This window comes from Cibotium barometz, chromosome 33 (genome assembly GCF_041138505.1).
Source record: "Cibotium barometz isolate CiBa-2024 chromosome 33, ASM4113850v1, whole genome shotgun sequence".
Lineage (NCBI taxonomy): Eukaryota > Viridiplantae > Streptophyta > Polypodiopsida > Cyatheales > Cibotiaceae > Cibotium > Cibotium barometz.
The window spans coordinates 22,733,407-22,757,922 of record NC_141078.1 but is presented as its reverse complement, the minus strand read 5'-3'; the positions used below and the strand labels follow the sequence as shown (position 1 = coordinate 22,757,922).

Below are 24,516 nucleotides of genomic sequence, written 5' to 3'. Positions count from 1 at the left end.
TGAAGACATCTTATGCCCACGATTTCAACATGCTCACAAAGAATAGAATTCCTCTCATACACTCCAAGTTAATGATGTCTGTGATGCCGAGGACCCCACGGAAGCCTGAAGAAATGGCTTGGTCCCAGATTGTGGCCTCCACCAACGGGGTGTCCCACTCATAGTGGGTGTCATGCTCATTGGAAGGGAAAAGGCAGCCACGCCCACACTGTAGTGACAAGGGGGAGATGCTGCAGTACCATGCCTATGCCAAGGGGAGCCACCATCTCGGAGAGTGAGAGCACTTGTATAGACAAGAACCTGAGAAAAGAGTTATTGTTTTGTGCATTACCACACATTTTAACTGTAAAATAGTGCTGAGAACTTCTAGGAAATAACTGGTGTAAACTGATGGTGTAAGATGCAGTTAGACAGCAGGTTTATGCAAGGAAGAAGGCATATAAAATTATGGAAAGAATTTTACAAGTCAAAATCAATAGAAACTTGGAAGAAAGGCTACAGTTTAAAAACAGGATTGTTGCAGTTTGAACATGCAGTTGGTCAATACTTAGTCCCCTTCACTAGCTAAAAAATCATCTTCGAAACCATGTTCTGCACATTGACAGAAACAAGGTGGCAAAAAACCTGCTTAAGATCCCTTTCAGATTTGTAGAGCATCAAAGGAATAATATGGCGTGCTGTCAAATTTGATCATGAAGGAGGATTCCATTACAGTGTCAAAGTGTTAGGACCTGAAAAGATGTCAATCTCTTTTATCTTAAAAACTATAAGGTATGATTCTTACCATCATCTTGAACAGGGGTCTTTGAGGAAGATGCAGGCCTGCAGCATTGTAACAAGAAGGCAAAGACATCTTCAAAAAGAGCTTGATCTTGAAAGTGAAGCAGTATCTGCAATATAAGAGTAGAATAGATCTTTCAAAAGGCCAATCACCGCCATTACTGACTAGAAGAAGCAAAAATTTAGAAACTTTTATTTCCTTAATCTATGTGTTGTCCCCCTCCCCACCCCAAAAAAAATAAAAAATAAAAATAAAAAACAGCTCTCAAGCGGAGCATATATGTACATCCCTTGGGTATAGCAGACAAGGGAAAAGGGACGACTCCCGCTCCGGTCTCTCAGAGGAAATCTTCATCAAGAGAGGGGGAGGAAAAAGCCAAACATGAGGCCTGCAGTGCCATGTTAAGCCCATAGTGAGGAATTGCACATGGCTCCATTTGTGGAGAAATAGTACATGCCTCTGCTGCATCTTGTCGGAGTTGCCAATGAAGAGCTCCCATCTCCCTCACTGTTGTGAGGGTATGACGTCCAGTTTACACGAAATGTTGGTGGTGTGGTGGTTTACCTTTAGAGGGAGGAGGAGGAGGAGAAGGAAGAGAAGGAAGAAAAAGGGGGGGGGGGACATGGACATTTGATAGCCTCGGGGAATCAAGCACGCCATGTATGCCAGGTGGAGATACTGACGATGAGCTCCGATCGTTGACATATGTAATAGGCCTCCCAGGCCTGTCTAACCAAGATCTCCTAAACACAGTCCAAAGAAGATTAAAGAAATCAAATAAATTGCGAAGATATGTCGGTGCCAGCTACCAAACCCGCTAGCAATGTAAATGTCGAATAGTCATGGCAGGCGCCTCGTGAGTGTCAGCTCATGTTGAGCTTGACATCTCAACATGGGTCTCCATTGTTTTTGAACTTTAGGTGAAGCTGTTGGGGTTAAAGTTGATAGCGAGGCTATCTTCACTTTGTTCGATTTTTGCAACCATATGATGGGATTACCATCATAGTATCCTTGTTGTGTTGAAGCACGTGCACAGGCACCCATCTTTGATGAACATTATAAATTGGTGGTGGCTGATGCCTTTGGTGTTGCGGTTTGTTTCTTTGAACAAACTGGCTTAGGGGACTTTTTGATGCGCTTGGGAATCCAAGCTTCACTATTATCTTGGTAGTACCCTTGTGCTTGCAGTAATCTTTTTGGTACCCACACTTGTTGACTTAGTGGAGTTTTTTGAGGAACTCGCATAGGCTTTTGTGGACGGTGTTGTGGAGTACTTTTATTTTTCCTTGGCCACTGAGTGCTACGTTGAGGAAAAGGCTTTGATGATCGAGGCATAGGCTTTTGTGGACGGTGTTGTGGAGTACTTAAGGGGTGAACGCAAGCTCACCACCCAATCATAGAATTAGTACTTTGATCCAACCCTGAGCCAAGGGCTAAGGTTCCACTCCACAGATACATGCTAGTCAGTTCTAGCGTCCCACACCACCGGTGCCTACCCATAGGATCCCTCGGCGCAAGACTATTTGTGATCTGTGTGATCTGCCATGTCCACTGTAGGAGTAGAAACAGATCCATAAGAAGTGCACCGCACAACTGACCACTAAATAATAACCCAAAATCATCATTTATATAGTGATATCTGCTGCCATAAATAGCTAACGTGCTATAGATAGAAAATAGCCTAGTTTATTAATTATGAACCTTAGCCCTATTTATCTGCATGCTATCTTTTAATCCGAATCCGAGGGTCCCATAACACAATACATAATACACTTCCCCTCCTCGGACATTTCCACTCTTGGAAACAAAATATGTCTAAGCAAGAAGACCAGGGAACCTATGCTGTATACTAGCAATTTAAGTCCTTCTCTACCCTATCTTTCCACTTGATTTCTAAGTTGCCTTTCCGTGAAATCAATTACAGTTTTCGGTTCATGTAGAACATAGGACAGGTCCTTAACCTCAACAAGCTCAGGAGGAGTCACAATGCTATCCTCAGCTCCCATCATCTCTTTCACTTTCTGACATGAAAGACTAAATAAACTTTCACATTTGATGCAGTTGTAGCTTATAGGCTACCTCTCCGATCTTTTTAAGGATCCAGAAAGGTCCACAGTACTTATTATTTGACAACTTGGGCACTATGTATCATAAACCAAGGTGCCCTCCATGGTCTCAGTGCATCTAGCCTTCTAGATGTGCTAGGTTGTGTTGCTAGCAATGATCTCCCATGCAGTGTCCAATCTGTGCTGTAGGTACGTAGCTTGACTCTGGCATGTCCTGAAGACGACAGCACCGCCGACCCACTCCCTGGATGGTATTGTTGAAATTTGAGAAGACAAGACTCCAAAAGAGGCCTAGGAAAGAGGGTATGTATTCAAAGCTCTCTACAAGGTATTATGGGCCATTTAAGGTAATCAAAAAGACCTTCTCTCTTATTTGTTGGTGTTCACGATCATTGGAAGATCCATAATGCATTTCAAATTAGCCTCTTCAGAGAGAGGGGGGCCCAAACTAGTGGAGCCAATCCTTGACAATCCACCAAAAATGGATGAAGTAGAGGAGAAATTACAGCCTGAACAAATTGTGTTCCTTCACGAGCGCTACCTTATGATAGCAACAAGTTATTGTTTATGGACGGAGAGTATTATTTAAATTTTTTGGTTTAAGATATGTAAATGTAGCGTCTATAACTTCAATGCCATTTATACTTGTAATTTACCTTTGTTATGGCTCAGCTCAAAATCCACAGAAATTGTAGGGCTTGAACCCAGGTGTTTTGCATGCACATTGGGAGTTAGAGAGCCATTTGCGGAAAGATGTTTTTTTAGCATTTATCTCTTGGATGTGTTCTCTGGGATTACACATGTTTTCCGTGAAGCTTTAGGAGGAGGAGGCTCAAAGAATAAGGCTCCGTGAGCATCTTCATCAACCAATCATGATTTTGGAATTCACTCTCTCCCCAAACGGAGGTCAAAGGGGCTCACTGTCCATACCACCATACAGGAGTCATCATGTTGGGATTGTGGAGAGGGCAATTCAATAAACACTATCCCATACACAAGGAGGATTGTGGAGTGAACGCTTTACTGTTCCCATACTAGGCTCTTTGATTGGAATTGGTATTGTGTGGAGAGAGCAAGGGCACCTTGAGGATTGGGAGAAGGGTTGCTAGTCTTAGGATCCTTGAAGATCAAGGGGAGAAAAGGGAGTGTCCTAATTAGAGGTTGGCATTCTCTTGAAGAGGAACTCTTGTGATAACTTCACTGACAACAAACACTCTTGTTTGACATGTTTTTACATCTCATGTGTGCTTTGAAATCTGGCTTGTTGAGCCCTGAATACTTGCACTTACCAGAAATCCTTGTTAAAAAAGAATGACCAGGGGGGAGTTGGTCCATTCCAGACCTAGCGTTTCCTATTTTGATTTTCAGTTTTCATGTTTTGTGAATGGTGTTGTGGCTTTATCTGCTTTATCTTAATTTCTTAGTTACCAATTGGTTCTAGGAGTCCCGCTCTGGGTTTTAACAATCCTCTCTTGAGAGTAGGTGCATAAACGTTAAGAAAGCCAAACGTTCTCTTATCAGCCTAAAAATAATTCATTGCACATTGCGAGAGACTAATCAACATTGTTTCTTGGGATGCATAGAAGCCTAAATATATGCCTAGGGATTAGTTGTGTCACCTATTATTTTAGAAGCCTAGATACTTTATGTGGAATGCTACTCTATGAGGGATTTAGTTGTGTGGCATATTTATTCATTAGCCTAGATGCTCTATGAGTGCTTGTGGAATGATCGATAGTGTGAATTTGGCATAGGATTCATCGAGTCTATTTGGTATATGTAATCCAGAGGTCATCTCTTGGAATCGATGAAGGTAGTTTCTTTCTATAGTTTCAACATGCCCTTCTAATCTCGTTGGAAACAAAGTGCACACATAGAATTTTTTACAGAACATGGCTAGACTAGGCTGTTGCATTTTACTCCAAGACCTTGATAGCATTCCCATTGCCTCCTCTTGGTGGCACTCACATGGTATCCCCTCAGGGCTTCCTATGGTGAGTTTGGGTGAGCTTGACTGCAGAAGATGGCCCTCTTCTGTGGCTCTTAGCCAACTGTAGCTTCGCACTCGCCAGTTGGATGGCCATTGAAGGACGACCCACACAATGGAGTTTGTGGGCCCATTGGGAAACTAAGAGACACTGCCTTTGGGATAGTCCAAAGGCATCAGTGGTGGGTCCTCCATCAGTTCACTTCCGACGCAAACACCCTCCAAATGTAGTTGCGTGGGTGATTGAGGGAAGATTCAGATGGAATGGGGCTTCTTGAAAAGGAAAGCCTTGTCATGGTGGAGAGAGCTTTAGAACAAGCCTATTGCATGGGCTCATTTTGAGCAGATATTTAGGCCCGTCTAGGTGGAGGATGAGTATGACGTATCCCTTCATCACTCTCTTGAGCAGCGCGCGGAGTATCGTTTCCATGCCCAGGAATCCTTTTGGACACAGATGGGTGGCAGATGTAACAAACATTTCTTTGCTTCTCACGGCCCATCTCATGCCAGAGATAGTGTCAGGTAGTTGCAGGATTCACATGGCACTCTTCACTCAGATCCTCTCATGGTTAGACAGATTGCCACCGATTTCTACTGCCAGCTTCTTAGTGCTGAGCCGTATTCTGATCTGAGACACAGGGCACAGAGGAAGGTTTGGAATGCATTGCCACATTTGATCACCGAGGAGATGTGTGCCGCTCTGGATGCCCCTTTTTCTATGCACGGGTTCAGTCATGCTCTTCATGCCTTACCTCATGGTAAGTGTCCAGGGGAGGATGGCCTCTCCCCTGTTTTTTTCACTACTTTTTGGGATGAGATTGGGGCTGAGATAACATCGGCTTTGCAGGAGATGTGGGACACAGGTTCTATGCCTTCTTCTCTCACTGAGGGGCTTATTTATCTTATTCCTAAGAGCGGGGATAAGACATTGATTGGCCAGTGGAGACCTATCACCTTACTTGGGACTGCCTATAAGATTCTTGCTAAGGCAGTGAGCATCAGATTGCAGCCAATTTTGCAGGATGTTATTCATGATACCCAGAATGGATTCTTACACCGCAGGAGCATCTTTGATAACATTTTCTCGTTTTGGGAGGCCGTCGAATGGGCTAAAGCGAGCAATCAGCCCTTAACCATTCTGCTCTTGGATTTTGAGAAGGCCTATGATAGAGTGGATTGGGACTTTCTTGAGGGTACTCTTAGTCATATGGGCTTCTCTCAAAGATGGATCAAGGGAGTTTCATGCATGTATCGTGATGCCCACAGTAGAGTTCTTGCTTGCGGTGATAGAGGAGAGCGGTTTCAGATTTCTCGCTTAGTACGACAGGGCGGCTGCCATTAGTCCCTTTATTATATATCATAGTTGCAGAGGCCATGAGCATCTTTCTCCGCTCCACTGCTGGTATTTCAGGATTGAGGTTGCCTCTTCGTAGCCATGAGGAGTTGGTTGACTCTGAGTTAGCTGATGACACAACCCTGTTTTTGGAGGCTTCACATACATGCTTATGTTCCTTCCGGGTAGCACTAGAGGAGTTCTGTTTGGCAGCAGGGGCACTCATTAATTGGCACAAATCTATTGGTTTTTGGGTTAGTGATTCACCGAGAGTTGATTGGGGTGCAGAGCTTGGTTTTACTTGGATCAACAGAGGATGTACTGCTAGATATTTGGGATGCCAAGTTGGGATTGATATTTCTCCTGCACGGCAGTTTGCTCCGGTACTTATGAGTATCCGGAAGAAGCTCCTCCATTGGAGCTCCAGGAGATTAGATTTAGCCTCCAGAGCTTTGGTGGCTAATCAGGTTTTGCTTGCCTCAGCTTGGTTTATTGCCTCTTGTTGGTGCTTCTCTCGTGCGTGCATTGGCCAATTGCAGAGATTGATCCGCAATTTTCTCTGGTCGGGCTTGGATGGCACCTCAGACACTCGTGCCAGGGTTGCTTGGCTCACAGTTATTCAGCCCAAAAGAGAGGGGGGCTTGAATATTATCGATCCGGATGTTCAATGCAGGGCGTTGCTTTGCAAACTTGTGGCCAGAGGTTTCCTACTGGGCACTGAGCCTTGGAAGGATTTCTTCTGTCTCAGATTTCCAGATGTACACCCAGGGTCGAGAGAGACTGGATGCCCAACACACGTTTTTTGTTCACAGAGGCTGATATTAGGACACCATCTTCCCCTCTTATTGCAGCCATTGTCAAAGCATGGAAAAGCATAAGATATTTTTTGCGACAAAGGCTTCCTAGGTCTTTGGACGAGGCTGACCGAAAACCTATTATGTGGAACGAGTTCATTAGGGATGAGGCTGGTCGGCCACTTGGTGCATCTCGTTCAATGCAATGGTCAGGATGGGAGAGATGCGCATACACAGTTCTTGCTTGGAAGATCTTTAAGAGTCTACCGGAGGATCGGAGAGTTGCATCCACTCAGCATCTTAGGGGCTCTCGCATTCGTATTGATTAGATTGATGCAGCTATTCCACATGAGTGCCTTTTTGGGACCTTTCACGGAGACTATCATCCGAGTTGGCTGGGAGTTTTTTCGAGGATAGGCATACCTCTGCAGGTCATTGCTCTGCCAGGCTACGAGGATACAGATTTCCTCATGTATTCTATCATGCCTAGTGGGAGATTGAGGAGAAGTAGTATGGAGAAGATCATACCAAACACTAGGCTTAGTCCAGTGAGGATTGTTGGTCGCTCGGGGAAGCACTGGTTCATTGACCCTTCTCCTCAGATAGTGACTCATGGCTCTTGGTGTTTGTGGCTATATGGTGGCAGTCCTATCAGATATCTTCAGTGGGATCCAGGAGAGTGGGAGTGGATTGATGCCTTCGATCCTTTGAAAAGCCTTCCTTTTTTCAGTTTCACTGTTCGGAATGCCAGGCTTCTCCTCACTCGACAGATGCATAGGATCCCTACTCTCAGGCCTCATTGGGAGAGCTATGATATTTCTCCAGTGATACAGCGCAGATATTGGCATAGACTTTGGCACTCATATAGAAGGAGCCAGATCTCTCATTTCTTTTGGTTATTCTTACATGGTGGTCTCCCCACCAATCAGTGGAGATCACTTTTCGGTGTAGCACCTTCCTGTCCTAGATGTGCGGCAGATTCTGAGTCCGTACAACATTGTCTATGGGGGTGCAGCATTGCACAGCATATTTGGGGTCCTGTAGCCCAACTTATGGGCAAATTGAGTGGCCGAGCCATGCATGTGACTTGGGGGGCAATTGCTTGGCTCTCCCAGTCCGGTCCGCCACTTTTTTATGAGGGCAGTGGTACAGATTCTATTTTTTTCATTCGTAGAGGTATTGCCCAACATGGTTTATTGCAGGATGTTCCTCACTCTGATTATACACCCCCTAGACAGAGGATTGACACCAGTTGGGAGATTATTGCCAGTATTACAGCATGGCAGATCTGGAGAGCTAGATGCACGGAGGCTATTGAGGGTGTCCAGATTTTTGGGTCTCAGTGCATTAGTACTATATGGGGTGATATCATCCACACTCTTATGGCTACTTGGGCTCGCATTCAGGGGCCTCTCGTTCTGCGCAGGCGAAGCGTGTGATATTTATGCGGGAATGGGACCATGGCATCTTCTTTTCCTCTAGTACCACAGGTCTTACATGGCATCATGATGCTCCTCAGTGGTTGAAATCACCTTACATATTGGGGTGATTCTATTCTATTTTTCCGGCTTATAGCTGTGATTGTTGTATGTTTTTCTCATACTTAATAGAAGTCTCTTCCTGAAAAAAAAAAAAAAAAAAGAAACAAGAGGAACTTGCATGCTCTCAAATGTATGTTCCGTCATACTAGCTCATAGTATTTCAGTAGGATACTATCCAGCATACAAGGAAACTCTAGAATACCTGCTCAAGACAAGAGAATGCTGCGTTACGAAAGGTGATTTTCTTTTTTGAACAGGCAGCTAACACAGCAGCCACAACTGTGTGCCTGCTTATAACATTGGGGGTAGAAGACTCAGGAATCACTCCACTGCAACTTTTGCAAATCGCATTCAATGCATCGAGCAACACTTCTTTGCCCTACAGACAGCAAAACTATGCACAATCAGCAGTTTTAAAAAACCTTCTGGACTTTGAATGTAGATTAACCAAGTGAAAAGGAAAAACAACAAGCAGCATGCTTTGCAAATACAAAAGCAAAAACAAAGATACCTCCCATAAACGATTTGGCAACTCCTCTAAGAGAGCTCTCAACAGTGGCTGCACAAACTGAGCAGTGGAGTCGCCAGCAGATTCTGCTAGTTTTGATATGGCCTTGGCGCTCTAAATTTACAGGATAAAACAGAGAAACACTCTCAGTTTCCCTAATATACAAGAAATGTGCATGCATCATGACCGTCAAAGAGAATCAAGCAAAGTTATTACTAGAAAACAGGTGAGGTGATTTACAAATATTGTAAAAGAGTATCATTGAATCAGTATGATGCAAAAAGAACAAACTAAAAGAATATACGACAAACTATATTGAAAGCTCTCCTCCGCATTTGATTCGCTTCATGAGAAGTCACAAACGAAAATAAAACAAAATCAAGCACTAATGCTTGAATTGTCAAGTCTAGAGAAGAATGGCGATCACCTTCTTCTTTTGTGCCCATAATGTGGAAGAAAGGCCATTGAGTGCCAGAGGTATAATATCAGATGCATACAACTGCAATGCAACGCCTTGACCACTGGTATTTTCATCCCAAATCTCTTCAAAAATACTGCTCACCGTTTTGTCATCTTCAAACCTAGTCAAATCATCAAATTATTCTTGCAATTTCTCTTGGACATATCTAACACAAAGAAACGTATAAACACAGGTTGGAGACATGCAGTATGTGTGCATGATTCATCCAGAAAAGACATCTACAAGAAAATCCAACCTCAAAACAGAAATGAGTTCATCCAATACAATGTAATATCACAATCCCATCACTGTATTGAATCCATAATTGGCTTGACTACTTTACACAAAGCAGAATAAAGAGAAACCATGGTTTCACAAACCAATGAAGTATTTGTTTATATGAAAAGGCTGGTTCAGATCTAAGCCACAATCTTAAAAAGAATGAAGGTAGAAATTTAACTTTCAAAGCATATTTTTGAAATGCAGACCTTGCAATAAAAGCTAATGGAAGCACCATTGTATGATAGCCCACAAAGGCATCACTGGCCTGAAGAGAAAGCTCTCTCAACAACAAGGCACTTGTAGTCTGTGCATTGATGGCACCTGTACTGTAAAGTACAACTGCATCCTCAAATAACGATTGTATCTGCAAAGGACCTGCATGCTTGGCAACTGTTGCACATGCTGATACAAAAGCACGCCTTGAAGAAGGACTTTTCTCCTCCTGAGCAGCCATTTTGAGAACTTTTAATAACGCCCCGGCATATTTCTTCATATCAGAACCTACTTGCTGTGTCAACAAGCTAATGAATTTGGCCAGCCCCACCCTGCAAAAGCACGTTCCACACGTAATAAGTCAAATGTTTAATCAGGGTAACATTTCTCAGACCCCTTGGCATTCTCACATACAGCTACGACCCTGTGTTTTGAACCAATAGAAAATTTTCAAGAAATAAAAGCAGATTACAGAAGCTTGATGGATGAAGCGTGGCTATGAGCATCAAGGCAATTACCTGGTAACTTGTGTGGATCCTGTACAAGGCTGTACACAGGGCTTTATGAAGTCTCAAGAGAGGTCATGTGCATGTGTGTAGTGTGAGCATAGGCTATGTAGGCTGGAAGCACAGCTGCACATGCTGGAGAGCATGGCCTAGAAGCTGTACCGCAGGCATTACCATACTTGCCGTATGGGCTGTACAGGAGGCCGTATGGTACAGACAGCGCTGGGTGCTGACTGGTCACAGTATTTTTTGTACGGACAAAGCTGACCGAGCATATAAGGGCCCAGAGGTTCAGCTGAACGGAGGCCAATTTTGGGAGAAAAAAAAAAGCATACAAGGGGATTGTGTATGGATGAAGCCTCTTATTTTGGGGTGAAAAGCACATGCATGCAAAAGTCTCTATATTTGGGAGAGAGAAGCAAGGGAAAAAAAGATGTGGTGCTTTTTGGGAGAAAAGGTGGTTCTTTTTGGCGCAGCTGTGGGTGCTCAATGTGGAGAGTGATGGGGATCAAATAAGTGAACCAAATTGTGTGATCAAAGGTCTTGCCACTCTCTTAAAAAGTGTGGGTTTTTACTGGTCCACCAGTGGGATGCTGTTTTTAATAAAAAGCAGATACGAGCACAAGATATGTGCCACTTTCTCGTGCCTATTCTTCTTGATTATTTTCACCCACCTCCTCACTACACTTTGAGCTTGCACTCAAACCTTGTTTTGAGGATGATTATAGGCTGATTCTGGAGTGGATTCACGGTTTTTACCAATGATCCTTAAATTAGCATACCCAACCCTGGGAACGAACAATTCACTTCGGTGCAAGCGCCAAGTAATGAACCTGTTTTTTCCCTTTGTTTTTCGTTTTAAAGCTAACCACAAGTGATCCGTGAAACATAAGACTCAACTTTTGTCGGTTTGCTTTTCTTTGCTGTCAGTTATCACGTTGCCTTTTTGGGATGGTGAGTAATGACTTGGACTTAGTGATGCTGCTTGGATCAATTAAGCCTTGGACCCTACCTCCACTTGCTTTTCTGCATGATGAAAATAAGCAAAGCCTTGTCCAGAAACCCATGGGTTTGGACAAGGTTGAGCCTGAAGATGAGAAATCGCGTTTCCCAGGACATAGGCACATGACCTTGTAGGGGTCTCTACATGCCAAGAGGTCCATACCCCATTGTGGATTTGCTGCAGAATCCACATACTATTACTTGGGTCCAAGGGTGGCTTCATAAGGCTGATTTCACTAAATGGAATTTTAAACCAGATATTTTAACCAGCTCAAATTTCAAAGGCCAGATTACTTGGAAACTCTCTTTGAAAACCAGTTTCGATACTCAAGTACTTTTTGATATGTTTTCCCTATTTAAAGAAATATTTTCATGAGAGACAAATATGTGTTTATATCAATGAATTTACCAAGTTCCGTTGCTTTTTGCTTGCTCATCTATGATTTTATTTTTTATTGAAAAGCATGTTTGTAAGGTCTCCATAGACCACACCCAAGGATCGTCTGACCAAGAGCTGAAACCCTAACGAGGCTCCATACACGTGACATCGTACGCATTGCATGACCGCGATAGACTGTGGCTAGTGACTCACCACCCACCCGTAGAGTCCTCTAGATTTATGAGGTTTGATTTCCACGAGCTTACTTGGCACCGATGGCCCCAACCTAGCGTCCCATACCACTAGGCCGAACCATCCCCCTAGCACCTCCATGGCCATGAGGTCTTGCATGCCCCTCGTGGCCCTCCTGTCTACTGTGTGAATACCTCAACAACTCATAAGTGCCCCCAAGGTCACTTATAAAGCAATAACCTAGCTATTATTGGCCCTTGCTTTATTTATAAGCTTTCTTGCTTTATTAGCCCTAGGTTATTAGTTATAAGCTTTTAGCCAATCTAGACCTCATCCTACTAGCGCCCTTGGGGCACGTGTGAACCCTCCTAGTCTCCATGCCCCTGGTAAGCCCTAACCCCGACCTAAGTTAGTCTACGTCCCTAGCCCTAACCCTGACCCTAGGCCTATCGGAACATAACATACTTTTGTCCTCCTGTTTTCTTCTCCATTCCTCCTCTCTAATCCCTCTCTCTCTATTTATTTGATATTAGTGGCGTGTGAACAGGTGGTAAGTATATTCACTTTCCCCTTTTTAAAAGGTGAAATCCATAAACTAGAGTAAACCTTAATTTGTTATAAGCTAATGTGTTCACACACACTAAAAGTTGGGCTGGACATTTACTTCCTAGTGTGGGTGCCCATAAGTATAAATTTTGTATTAAGGTATTATAACCTTGGATAAGCCTTTCTTTTGCATGGAACATTTCTTTAAATTTCCCCACGTGGTGGGTTGGTGGTTCTTCTTTCTCCTTTGCCTCCTCACTGCTGCCACGCCTGAAGATAGCTGGCTGTACCCGCCTACTCTCCATCGCATGTACCTGCTGTCCATCGCCTGTACCTGCTGTCCACGGCTGTACCAGCCCAGGTGTACCTGCTGTCCACGGCTGTACCAGTTCCTTGTGTACTTGCTGTCCACGCCTGCTAGCTGCCTTGGTGTATTTACTGTACCTACTGCAAGTACAGTACCTACAGTACCTGCTGGCTGCCCCTGGTGTACCTACAGTACCTGCTGCAAGTACAAGTATCTGCATAGTACCTGGTTGGTTGTACTTGCTCACTTGTGAAGAACCTAAAGTGCTTGATTGTACCTGCTACAAATAGTACCGGTTGTATCTGGATTGTACTCATCGTACCAAGTGCTCTCTTATTCTTTTTCTCATTTGAATAAATCTGAAAATTACTAATTTAAATTCAGGAAATGCTTTAAGTTGTGTTGTGCAGGAGCATGGCATGTATATGCTGGCTATGTTCAGGAAAATTCTTTCTGGTGTGGCTAGTGTGTTTCCTTGTGTGGTGTTGTTAACCGCCCTCTCAGAACTTCTGAGAGCCAGTGAAGGTTAAACTCACCAGGGAATTTGGGAGCAAAGCTCATTGGGGAGAACCAAGCCACGTTCCCTCCGCGGTGTACTCCTTGGCCTGTGTCAGTACGGGCATGCCTGTTGGTGCACGGTCCCGGAAGACCAGTAAAAGGTAGGTGTCCACCCAGTGAAGGTGGGAATGAGCCTGTGATCTGGGGCTACTCTGCACAACACCTCTTCATCGCCCCCACCCACCAACTACAAGGGAGTCCAACGGTTTATGGGCCATGTTGGTTATTATCGAAGGTTGAACCCGTTCTTTTTTGGTTGTTTTCACTGCCTTGTGGAGAAATCTGGCCTGTCGGGCCCGTGACACTTGTACAAATATAAATACTCCAAGAAATACAAAAAGTATTGACGGGGGGGCCAACCCTTTCCGGCCCCAGCGCTGGTGTCATTTGTATTTTCAGTATTTCTAGTTTCTGTGTTGCTGATGTTGTTTCCATTGTTTAATAACAGTTAAATTAAGTGTTCTAAATATGTATATATTGTCTTCCGATCTATAGGCCTCCTGTTGGGAGCAGTGTCATTGCTATCAGTGCCCAGTCGTCTCTCTTTCTCAAGTGGAGACACGGAAATCGGAAGCTTAGACGAACACTTAATTCAATGGACAGCCACGGCAACCCATTGGAAGTGCCGAATTCGAGGGGCCAATCAAGTGCTTCACGGGAATCCGATGCATTGCATGGAAGGCATAAGCCTTTGGAGAGAGTCTATGACAGTGCATACATGGGACAGCCATCACGTGGTAAAGAACCCATGCACGAGGAAGAGCCCAATGCATTGAGGGCTGAGTTGGAGAACATGAAGAGGCTCTTGCAGGCAAAAGAGCAAGAGCTGAAATTCTTGCATGAGGACCCCCATGTACAAAGTTTCATAGAAGCCAAGAAAGCAGATGCTATGGTGGACATGACTTTTGAGTCTATGGCTCGAGAAGTGGGTAAGAAGCCAAGGGAGCTGGCACTCTCTTATCTTATCCGCAAGAGTGACCTTAAAGAGGGAGAGGATGGACAACTTATGCTCAAAAATCCACCCCGTTTGTAGCATGGAGACCCAGCCTCTCAAAGGTTGAGATCATACTTGCATAAAGAAGAAGTATCGGTCACCTCTCGCCATGCATGTACTCCTCAAGGCACAGTAGGAAATAGATTTATGCATGCTCAAGGCCATTTGGATTCTAGGTATGTACATCATGGGGACAGTGGTCGGCATGCAAGCCAAAAGACCTTGCCTATTGAGTTGTCTCGTGGCGAGACAAGGCATTTCTCAGCGAGGTCATATGCAGTGGGGCCAAAAGTATCAAAGACCCATGTCACTTTGGCTAGAGGAAGACCTATCATTGCCCATGAAGCTCATGCAGAGAGAGCTGCCCCATTGGATAAGGGGAAGAGAAAAAGAGAAGAACATGTATCTTATCCGAAGAAGCTCAAGGAGTTCAAGGCAGGGGACAAGTCCGTGAAATTTGATGCCTTTCATGGAGAATATGATGCCTCTAAAGTGCTAGCTTTTGTGGCACAGTTTGATATTGCTTTTAGTGATGAGGACTTCACTGAGAAGTCCAAAATTCGTCATGCAAGCATGTTCTTGAAGGGGACATCTGCCCATTGGTGGATCACTGAAAAGACCACCAAAGACCCCATTTGCACTTGGAAAGAGTTTAAGGACAGATTTTATGCCCAATTCTTGCCACCTAATGCGGAGCAAACGCTCACCCAAAAGTGGGATAGACTTGAGCAAAAAGATAATGAAAGTGTGCAGCAGTATGTCAATAAGTTTTGGAAAGTGTTGCTTGAGGTAACTCCCTTTATGCAAATCGCTGAGGATGAAAGAACGAGGAAGTTTCGATCTGGATTCCAACCAGCTTATCGTTCGGGCATTGAATTGCACCCGAAACACACTTTGCAACAGCTTATAGCCTCTCCTCTTCCTACGGAGCAATTGGTGCTCAAAATTAAGCAAGATCAAGGGGGTTCTAAGGGCAAAGATAAGGCTGTCCCAAACCTGCAAAAAGGTGGACAGCCACCTAAAAAGAGCTTCCGGGAGGTCCAGAAGGGAGGTAAAGCTGAAAATACCTCATCTAAGGATCATGGGCCAAAGAAGAACAAATTTGGCTTGACCCCCGAGCAAAGGGAGCAATATGCCAAGGAGGGGAAACGTTTTTCTTGTGGCAGCAAAGAGCATATGTTTAGACAATGCCCTAACCGCAAACCAAAGCATGAGGACAAGCAAACCAAGGCAAATGTGCATGCAGTTCCTGATGCGCAGGGAAACACAAAGCATGATGGAAAAGAGAGGATGGTATGCAAAGCATGGGGTCAAATCAAGGATCAGGCCGCCCTATTTATGTTTGATGATTGTGCAACAGATAACTTCATCTCTATTCAGATGGCAGCCACCTTGGGTATTGAGCTTGAGGACATGGGGCCTCAAATTGAAGCAGAAGCTGCCTTTGTTGATAAAGAGGTGCAAGTTACCCCACTTATAGGAAAGTTGCGCATACATATCCAGGGTTACCTTGATCATGAGCATTTCTTGGCTGCACCACTTAATGGATGTGATGTATTGCTTGGCAAGCCATGGCATCATAGGCTTGAGCCCCGCAAACAAAGAGTACAAGACAAACAGGATTTCCTTTATGCATAGAGGCCGCATGCATGTTATTGATACTGGCAAAGAAGGGGATTCTATCCCACTTGTATCTCACATCCAGATTAATAAAGCAATGAAAAAGAGTCTTTCTGCGTACTTGGTTTTTGTTCGTGATAGCATTGAACCAAGTCATCAAAATGTAGATATTTTGACTCAAGATAGGTTGAATTTTCTTCATGCATATAAAGATTGTTTTGTTGATGCATTGCCAGGTGAACTACCTCCTCAAAAGCCCAAGGATCATCGCATAGATCTTGTGCCAGGCAGTTCTCCACCTGTGCGCCAGACTCACAAGAAGCTTACCTACACGAATCTACAGTCAAGCAGTCGAGACCCAAGCTCAAATATCTAGAGGAAATTGGAACAGTAGCGCAGATAGCCGGACTTCACAAGCAACGGACTGGAGGGACTTCGTGCCTAGAGAGACTAAACAACAGAACCCTGCTGCCATGCGAGATTTGTATCATTTGGATGCTGATTTTTGCCATATATGGACTGATTTGATGGCTGGTCAATCGCATGCCTCTTATGTGATCAAAGAGGGTTATCTTATGAAGGATAACTGCTTATGTGTGGTGAAGGAAATGCGTCCAAAGGTTATGGAGGAATGTCACGCTCCACCTTATGCTGGTCATAGAGGTATCATGCCTACTACACGCATGATTGAGAGATATTTCTTTTGGCCAAGCATGCGTAAAGACATTGAGGCATATGTACGTGCATGTCTTACTTGCCAAAAGGTAAAATTTGACAAGCAAAAGTCTCCATGTTTACTTCAGCTATTACCTATTCCCTCGCAGCCATGGGAAAGTATTACTATGGACTTTATTATGGACTTGCCTAGATCCCAACATGGGAATGATGCTATTTGGACCATTGTGGACAGGTTTAGCAAGCAAAAGCATTTCTTGCCCGTCAAGAAAACCATTAAAGTTGATCATATGGTGAAGCTTTTTCTTGCTAACATCTTCAAGCATCATGGTATGCCTAAGTCCATTGTTGGGGATAGAGATCCCAGGACTACGAGCCTCTTCTGGAGGGCTTTATTTGATAACATGGGCACTAAACTTGAGTTTTCATCAGCTTATCATCCCCAAATGGATGGCCAAAGTGAAGCTGCAAATTCAGCCGTGTTGGATCTATTGAAGTGTTATGTGACAAATCAAAAGACTGCATGGGAGAAATATCTGACGTGTCCTTCAGGCTTGCTTTACCCAGCCATTGGAAGATTCACAATGCTTTTCATGTGAGTCTTTTGCGGAAGTATGTGGGGCCAGATCCATACGAGCCTGTCACAGAAGATCCGCCAAAACTTGATGAGCTTGAGGAGATGCTTCAGCCAGAGCAGATTGTATTTCACAAGGAGAGAAAGTTACCCCATGGGAAGCTTTCCATGAGATACCTTGTGAAATTTAAAAATTATTTACCAATTGATGCAAAGTGGGTAGATGAGGATTATTTTGCTGACTACCCTCAGCTTCTACAGGCATATCTTGAGGCTTTTCAGTTGAGGTCAACTGTTTAGAAGCCTGGGGGGATGTCACCATTTGGTCCATCTCCATTTTTGGAGCCACTTCTATGGGACTGTCACTCCATAGAGTGGCCAGATTTGTGCCATGTTCACATGGGGCCAGGCTAGTCTCCCATGTGAAAGGGCCAGTTTTATGGTGTCACATGGACGGGAGCTAGATCAATGCCACCCGTGTGCGACCACTGCTGTGTCACATGGACGGGAACCAATTTCGAGTCACCCGTGTGTGATTTGCTTCGTGCTGTATGAACGGAAGCCTGTTGGTGCCACCCGTGTATAGCCAGGATGGTGTCTTACCTATGGGACTGTCACTCCATAGGAAGAACATGACATATTTATTTATATTTGTCGCGCCAGTTTTGTGCCCGACAGGAACCTCTTGTACAAGTTTCATGAAAGGGAGATTTCATCCACTATTTGTGCACATGCATTTATGCCTGCATACATAAATTTGTTTTTGCATTACTTGTTTGCGTGTGTCTGCCTGTTATGCCGTGCCAGTACACTGGACGGGGACGCCCTCACTGTACTGTGGAATGCTGTTTGCTGACTTGGTGGTGTGGCGTGTGAACAGCGTGTGAACAGGTGGTAAGTATATTCATTTTCCCCTTTTTAAAAGGTGAAATCCATAAACTAGAGTAAACCTTAATTTGTTATAAGCTAATGTGTTCACACACACTAAAAGTTGGGCTGGACATTTACTTCCTAGTGTGGGTGCCCATAAGTATAAATTTTGTATTAAGGTATTATTACCTTGGATAAGCCTTTCTTTTGCATGGAGCATTTCTTTAAATTTCCCCACGTGGTGGGTTGGTGGTTCTTCTTTCTCCTTTGCCTCCTCACGGCTGCCCATGCCTGAAGATAGCTGGCTGTACCCGCCTACTCTCCATCGCATGTACCCGCCTACTCTCCATCGACTGTACCCGCTGTCCACGGCTGTACCAGCCCAGGTGTACCTGCTGTCCACGGCTGTACAGGTTTCTTCTGTACTTGCTGTCCACGTCTGCTAGCTGCCTTGGTGTACTTACTGTACCTACTGCAAGTACAGTACCTACAGTACCTGCTGGCTGCCCCTGGTGTACCTACTGTACCTACTGCAAGTACGGGTATCTGCATAGTACCTGGTTGGTTGTACTTGCACACTTGTGAAGAACCTTAAGTGCTTGATTGTACTTGCTACAAATAGTACCGGTTGTATTTGGATTGTACTCACCGTACCAGGTGCTCTCTTATTCTTTTTCTCATTTGAATAAATCTGAAAATAGCTAATTTAAATTCAGGAAATGCTTTAAGTTGTGTTGTGCAAGAGCATGGCATGTATATGCTGGCCATGTTCAGGAAAATTCTTCCTGGTGTGGCTAGTGTATTTCCCTGTGTGGTGTTGTTAACCGCACTCTCAAAAGTTCTGAGAGCCAGTGAAGGGGTCTTCTCTGGATATCATATTTTCTATGCGGGAACCCAAGCTTTTTATGGCACTCTTACGATGGTTAAGCATGAGTTGCAACCTATACTGGGTTACAATGATCCAGATGGTTGTTGGCTTATGGTGCAACCATGATTGCACGAGAGCTGTATAGTGTTGATGCATCACAAACTTCTGCACAGAGCTGTGATGTGGCCCTCCATTACTTGACAGACGGCTACTTATGATTAACAACGGTTACTTGTCAACTTTTGTTATAGTAGGTTATGCATGTCATCACACAGCAAGAGGCTAACAACATGGATGAGCCCTTCACAGATGGAGAATTGGATGATGCTATAAAAGGTCTAGGCGAATGGAAGTCTCCAGGCTGGAATGGCTTGACTGTGGAGTTCCTTTAAATGTCTTAGGATATCTTGAAATCGCTAATCTTACTTACGATAAATCACTGTTGGAATGTCGGACAGTTGCCATGCTCATGGAAAGAAGGTTTGCTGAAATTGCTGCCCAAAAAACAGCTCAGTGAAACTATCTCGGATTGGCGTCCCATCTCTTTAATGCCTGTCATATAAAATTGGCCACCAAGATGCTTGTTAATAGAATAAAGGGTGTCCTACACGCATGTTTACATCCAACGTGCTATGGGTTTGTCCCTAGAAGACAATTCACTGACAATATAGCAAATACCTACATAGGCATTGAATATGCCAAGTATACGCAACAGGATGTTCTCATTATGCAGGCGACATAGCCAAGGCCTTTGACATAGTGCATTGGGACTTTATAGCTCAAGTAATGGACAGAATGGGCTATGAAAAATGTCATTTTTTGGCTTTACCAAGAGGAAAAAACTAAATGCATTTTGGGTGGAGAACTTTCAGCCTCTTGGGAAATTTGTTTGGCAAATTGCACCGTAAAATTGAATATTGGAAATTATCTACGTGGCCTCTACATGTGTAATTGTAGATAGTGCAGTCAATTATAATGCGTATGTGCACTTTTATCTTCCGCTACTACATTGGTCGCATAGATAAATTGACAATTTCATGTCTAAAGCAATGGAATGCATATGGAAAACCAAAGCGGATAGAAGAGGGCTACGGTTGTTGAGGAAAGAGCTTATATGTTTGCCCAAAATGCATGGTGGGCTCAATGTCCCTAACATTCATTATCATATACAGGGGGCTGAGTTTGTTGAGGCAAGAGCTCGTATGTTTGCCTAAAATACATGGTGGGCTCAATGTCCCTAACATTCATTATCATATACTGGCAAGGAAGGCCACTCTTCTACTTGATTTTATAGAGCAAGTGAAGCCATGGGCACATACGTTGGGAGCTATGTGCACTAACATGCATACAGATGCATATGAGCATTGGATTATCAATTATGATGATATAGTCTTTGCGCATTTCACTAGCCGTATTCCGATACACATGCGACTGCTCTTATTTAAGATTGGCAAGCCATCATGTGCCATCTACAATGGTCCAATAGGCCTCCGAATCGGAGTAACTCAATGTTGCCGCAAAGTATTCATTAGAGCAGGGTATTTCATCGATCACTTGCTTTGTCTCATCCCAGAAAGGCCTACAATCTGTCTACATTGGGGATTCATCACGTGTGACATCATGGATGAAAATGGTTTATGTTCACTTTTCCACAAGCCGTCAGGCAATGTAATTTGGGGATGCATCACAGGCCAATCCTGGAGAGTCATTTCGGAAACGATGCAACCTTTTCAGCCAATCCCAATGCTTGATGAGGAAGAGAGACTCCGAGATTGGCGTTTTGATAGGCACCTTCCAAGATATACTCCTATGCCATTTCACCAATTGTCTGCGGCCAAGGCTTACAGGTTGCTCTTACCACCCCCATGGATTGAGGACCATGCAAATCACCTCTGGCATATGTCGAAATCTCTTGCTTGGTGGAAAGCTGCATTGAAAAGAATTTGAAAGAGCAGATTACTCCTCAAGCAACGATTGTTTCTATGGAGATGTGTGGTTGGGGTATTCCCAGCAGGCACTCTTTTGGCACAGAGACATATTGTGACTGCATCTTGTTGGCGGTACTCCCATCCTAGAGAGACAGTGCCTCACTTTCTTTGGTATTGCTTGCACTCTCGGGGTTTTCTTGATGACTTGTCCAGACACCTCTAGGCTCGTTTTCTTGGGAGACGTTTCAAACGCCCCAAGGTCTTAGCTCATCAAGCAGACCCTTCTGTATGTGAAAATCCGACACTTCAAACTTTCATAGATATTTTGCATGAAGGATTTTCAGCCATTAAACATGTTTGGGGAGATGCACTGCCTCTCGAATTTTCTGTGGTAGTTCTAGCTCAAGCTTTGTATACACCCGTGATGGATCTTGCTCATAAAGCAATAGTTCTTTTTTTCCTTGGTCACATGCCTGCTACGCCAAATGTTGGACAATGGCTTAAAGCATTGTTGGGAGGTTGTTTTGTGCATGGCTGTTACTGAGTGGATCCTGATTTTTATGAGGTTAGTTTTACAGATCCCAAATACAAGCAAATGTTACTGGAAAAAACTCCGTTCTTTTATGGTCAACAGCTTGTTCATGTTTATCCGTGGTCACCAACTAATGATTAACAAAGCCTCATAAGGCATAAATGCCCTGTTTGGGTTGAAGTCAAAGATCTTCCTTTGTACTCTTAATCAGCATTACCTTGGCTCACTCACTTGGTAAAGTGGTATGTCCACCTCGCTCATATGGTAATGTCCATAACTTCTGCATTTTATGGGACACGGATAGATCGACTCCAGAATATGTGGCTTTGGATGTTCATATGGAAGGGATGGCAACTCAAGAGGGTTTTTTTCTAGCTTAAATGGGGTAGGTTTGTCGGTTTGTGTTTTGCATGAGTGTCCTTCAATTCTATACCAAACCCCTAAAGCAGCTATGCCTTCGCAATCACCTCAATCTATCAATGCACAACAGAACGAGGGGAAAAATATAGTGCAACAATAGAATGCTTTGACAGATAGGGTAAAGCCAAAGTAATAGTCTCTCTTGTGCTTCAAAAAGAAAAAAAAAAAAGCAAGATTTGAGATCTTGGCAAACACCTAAAAAAACGGTGAAACCAAGAGCTATGGTAGCTCGAAATTGGACAAAGGGGTCTAATGTTGCTAGTACATCCTCGTTTCATGCATGATGTCTCGGGAGTGGGTAAAATGTGGAATGTAGTTATGAATGGTCACTCTCTTCAAGAGTAGACAGACACAATTTTTGAGCCTTTTATGGCAAATTCACATGAACTTTCTGACAATGATGTTTCCCAGCTTCCAGCTAGTGGAGGGCATGTAGGAAATCGGGCACCGATTTTTGACATGCAGATGGAGTCTTGATGCCCTTATATCACAACCCTGTTATTGTAAATATGTATATACCTCTCAAATGCTTTGCCTATAACATCCAAGGCCTCTCTGTAGGTTAGACAAATGGAGGCTTTTATGGGATTACATAAATAAAAATCAGCCTCATATGGTCTGTTTACAAGAACAAAACCAACATGCTTTTGCTAGAAGGGAAGGTTCTTTTGCAGGGTATCACATCTTTTATGCTGGCACTCGTCACTTCTCAGGAGTAGTCATGTTGATTCGTCATGAACTTCGACCATGTGTTGAATATAATGATCCGTTAGGAAGATGGATAGTTCTTCAATGCTATGTCAATGGAGAGATTTTTGAATTTGGTGGGGTATATGCATCATAGACTTCTGCGATGAGAACTCAAATGTGGGAAAAATTGAGAGCTTACCCTTGGCTTTCAAATGCATTTTTGTGTGGAGACTTTAATAACTCTCCTGAATATGATGATAAAAGTAACTACAATTTGCATATGCTTGGCTCTGAAATACATCAACAGCACGCTACACTTCGATATATGGGAGCATGTGATTTGTGAAAACACTTCGTCGCCTACAACACAAGGGTATACTTTTCATCACAATGCTATTACTGACTATTGGGCTTGTCTAGAAAGATGGTACATGTTGAATGCAAATCAATATGATATTTTTACTTGCAAATTGTCTATAGACTACTGGATGTCATTGTGGATGATGTTGTACTTTGGCATGTCGACAACGGATGTACCACTCCCACAAAAGAGGCTATTCCTGATCAATAATAGCTATTTAAAACATCGACTTTTTGTTGATTTGGTGACTCATGCAATGCAACCTTTGAAGATTCATATTTCTGTTGACATTGACATGGCCTGGCGCAGATTCGCCACTCGCATGCAGGCTGTTATTTTGGACAACTCACTAAATCTAGTCATCAAAGAAGTCTTGATGATTGAGAGCAAGAGGCATTGATGCAAGCAACCATCTATCTTCAGAAAAATGATCAAAGTGGCAGATCGGGTCCATACAAAAACTCTGAAAGACACAAGTTGCTTGTCCAAAGGACTTTTTAAGGGCTTACATGTTTCCAGGACTTTACAATGTATTCATAGAGTCAAGAATCTCGATGATCGTTGGATTGACAATACACAGCAATCAAGAAGGGAAGTTTATGGCTACTTCAGTGACCTTTTTGTTGCCCTCGATGAATCAACTCCAAGAATTATGGATACACGGCACCAGTTGCTTTGCAATGTGAATAGAATTTAGTCTTGCCAAGCAGGCATCTAATTTAGATGTTGAATTCACCATGGATGAATTACAACATGTATTGCACAATTTGGGCAAATGAAAATCCCCAAGATTTTTTCTCGCTTTCTAGGATATGCTGAAATCTGAGCTGCTTTTCATGATCAATTGTTGTCGGGATTTGGGCTGATTCCCTTCTTCTTGAAAAGAGGGATTCGTTCGTTTACTTCCCAAAAAACATCTTTGTGAAAAGTTATCAGATTGGAGTCAAATATACTCAGAAGGATGTACTCATAATGCACATTCACATAGAAAAAGCATTGGATACAGTGCAATGGTAGTTTATTGCCAATGTCATGCAAAATATGGGCTTTGTACCTAAGATGAGAAATATTGTCTAGTGGCTCTATGAAAGAGGAACTGCTCGATTATTATTACACAAAGGTCTTTTAGATTTTTGGTCTCTAGGAAAATCAGTGCGACAAGGGTGCCCTCTCAATGTGTTGCTCTATGTAATAGCCACTCATCCCATGCTCTTATTATTGGACAAACTGCTTGCAAAAAACAAGCTACATGGCATAAAGATTTCGGATGTAAATCACTTTGTAAGCCAAGCTTATGTAGATGACTCGTTTTTCTTTCCAGGGAATACCTAAGAAGATGTTAAAATAATTATGGATGCTCTGGACTTCTTTGGCTTGCAGCAGGCTTGAAAATCAATTTTGCTAAGTCCAAGTTTCTTCCGCTTAAGCATTGTGATTGGCACTCTATTCTTTGGCCAGGCCAGATAATTTCCTGAGATCAAATAGTCAAATATCTTGGATATCCTCTGGGCTGGAATGTTTCTCTAAAG

General features: G+C 43.4%; 1 protein-coding gene across 10 annotated transcripts in view; it reads right to left on the bottom strand.

Moving 5' to 3' along the window:
- The window catches only part of LOC147619394 (ARM repeat superfamily protein), a 165,785-nt gene that overhangs the window by 29,883 nt on the left and 111,386 nt on the right, over nucleotides 1–24,516 (bottom strand). For all 10 annotated transcript variants that reach the window (XR_015261847.1, XR_015261846.1, XM_086773028.1 and 7 more), the window contains 5 exons: nucleotides 9,959–10,297; nucleotides 9,438–9,591; nucleotides 9,014–9,124; nucleotides 8,705–8,881; nucleotides 785–890 (listed from right to left, as the gene is read on the bottom strand). Coding sequence is in view for 8 of the 10 variants with exons in the window: in XM_086773028.1 (XP_086629154.1) it covers nucleotides 785–890; nucleotides 8,705–8,881; nucleotides 9,014–9,124; nucleotides 9,438–9,591; nucleotides 9,959–10,297 (887 nt within the window). In the remaining 2 variants the exon portion in view is untranslated. The remainder of the gene's footprint in view (nucleotides 1–784; nucleotides 891–8,704; nucleotides 8,882–9,013; nucleotides 9,125–9,437; nucleotides 9,592–9,958; nucleotides 10,298–24,516) is intronic.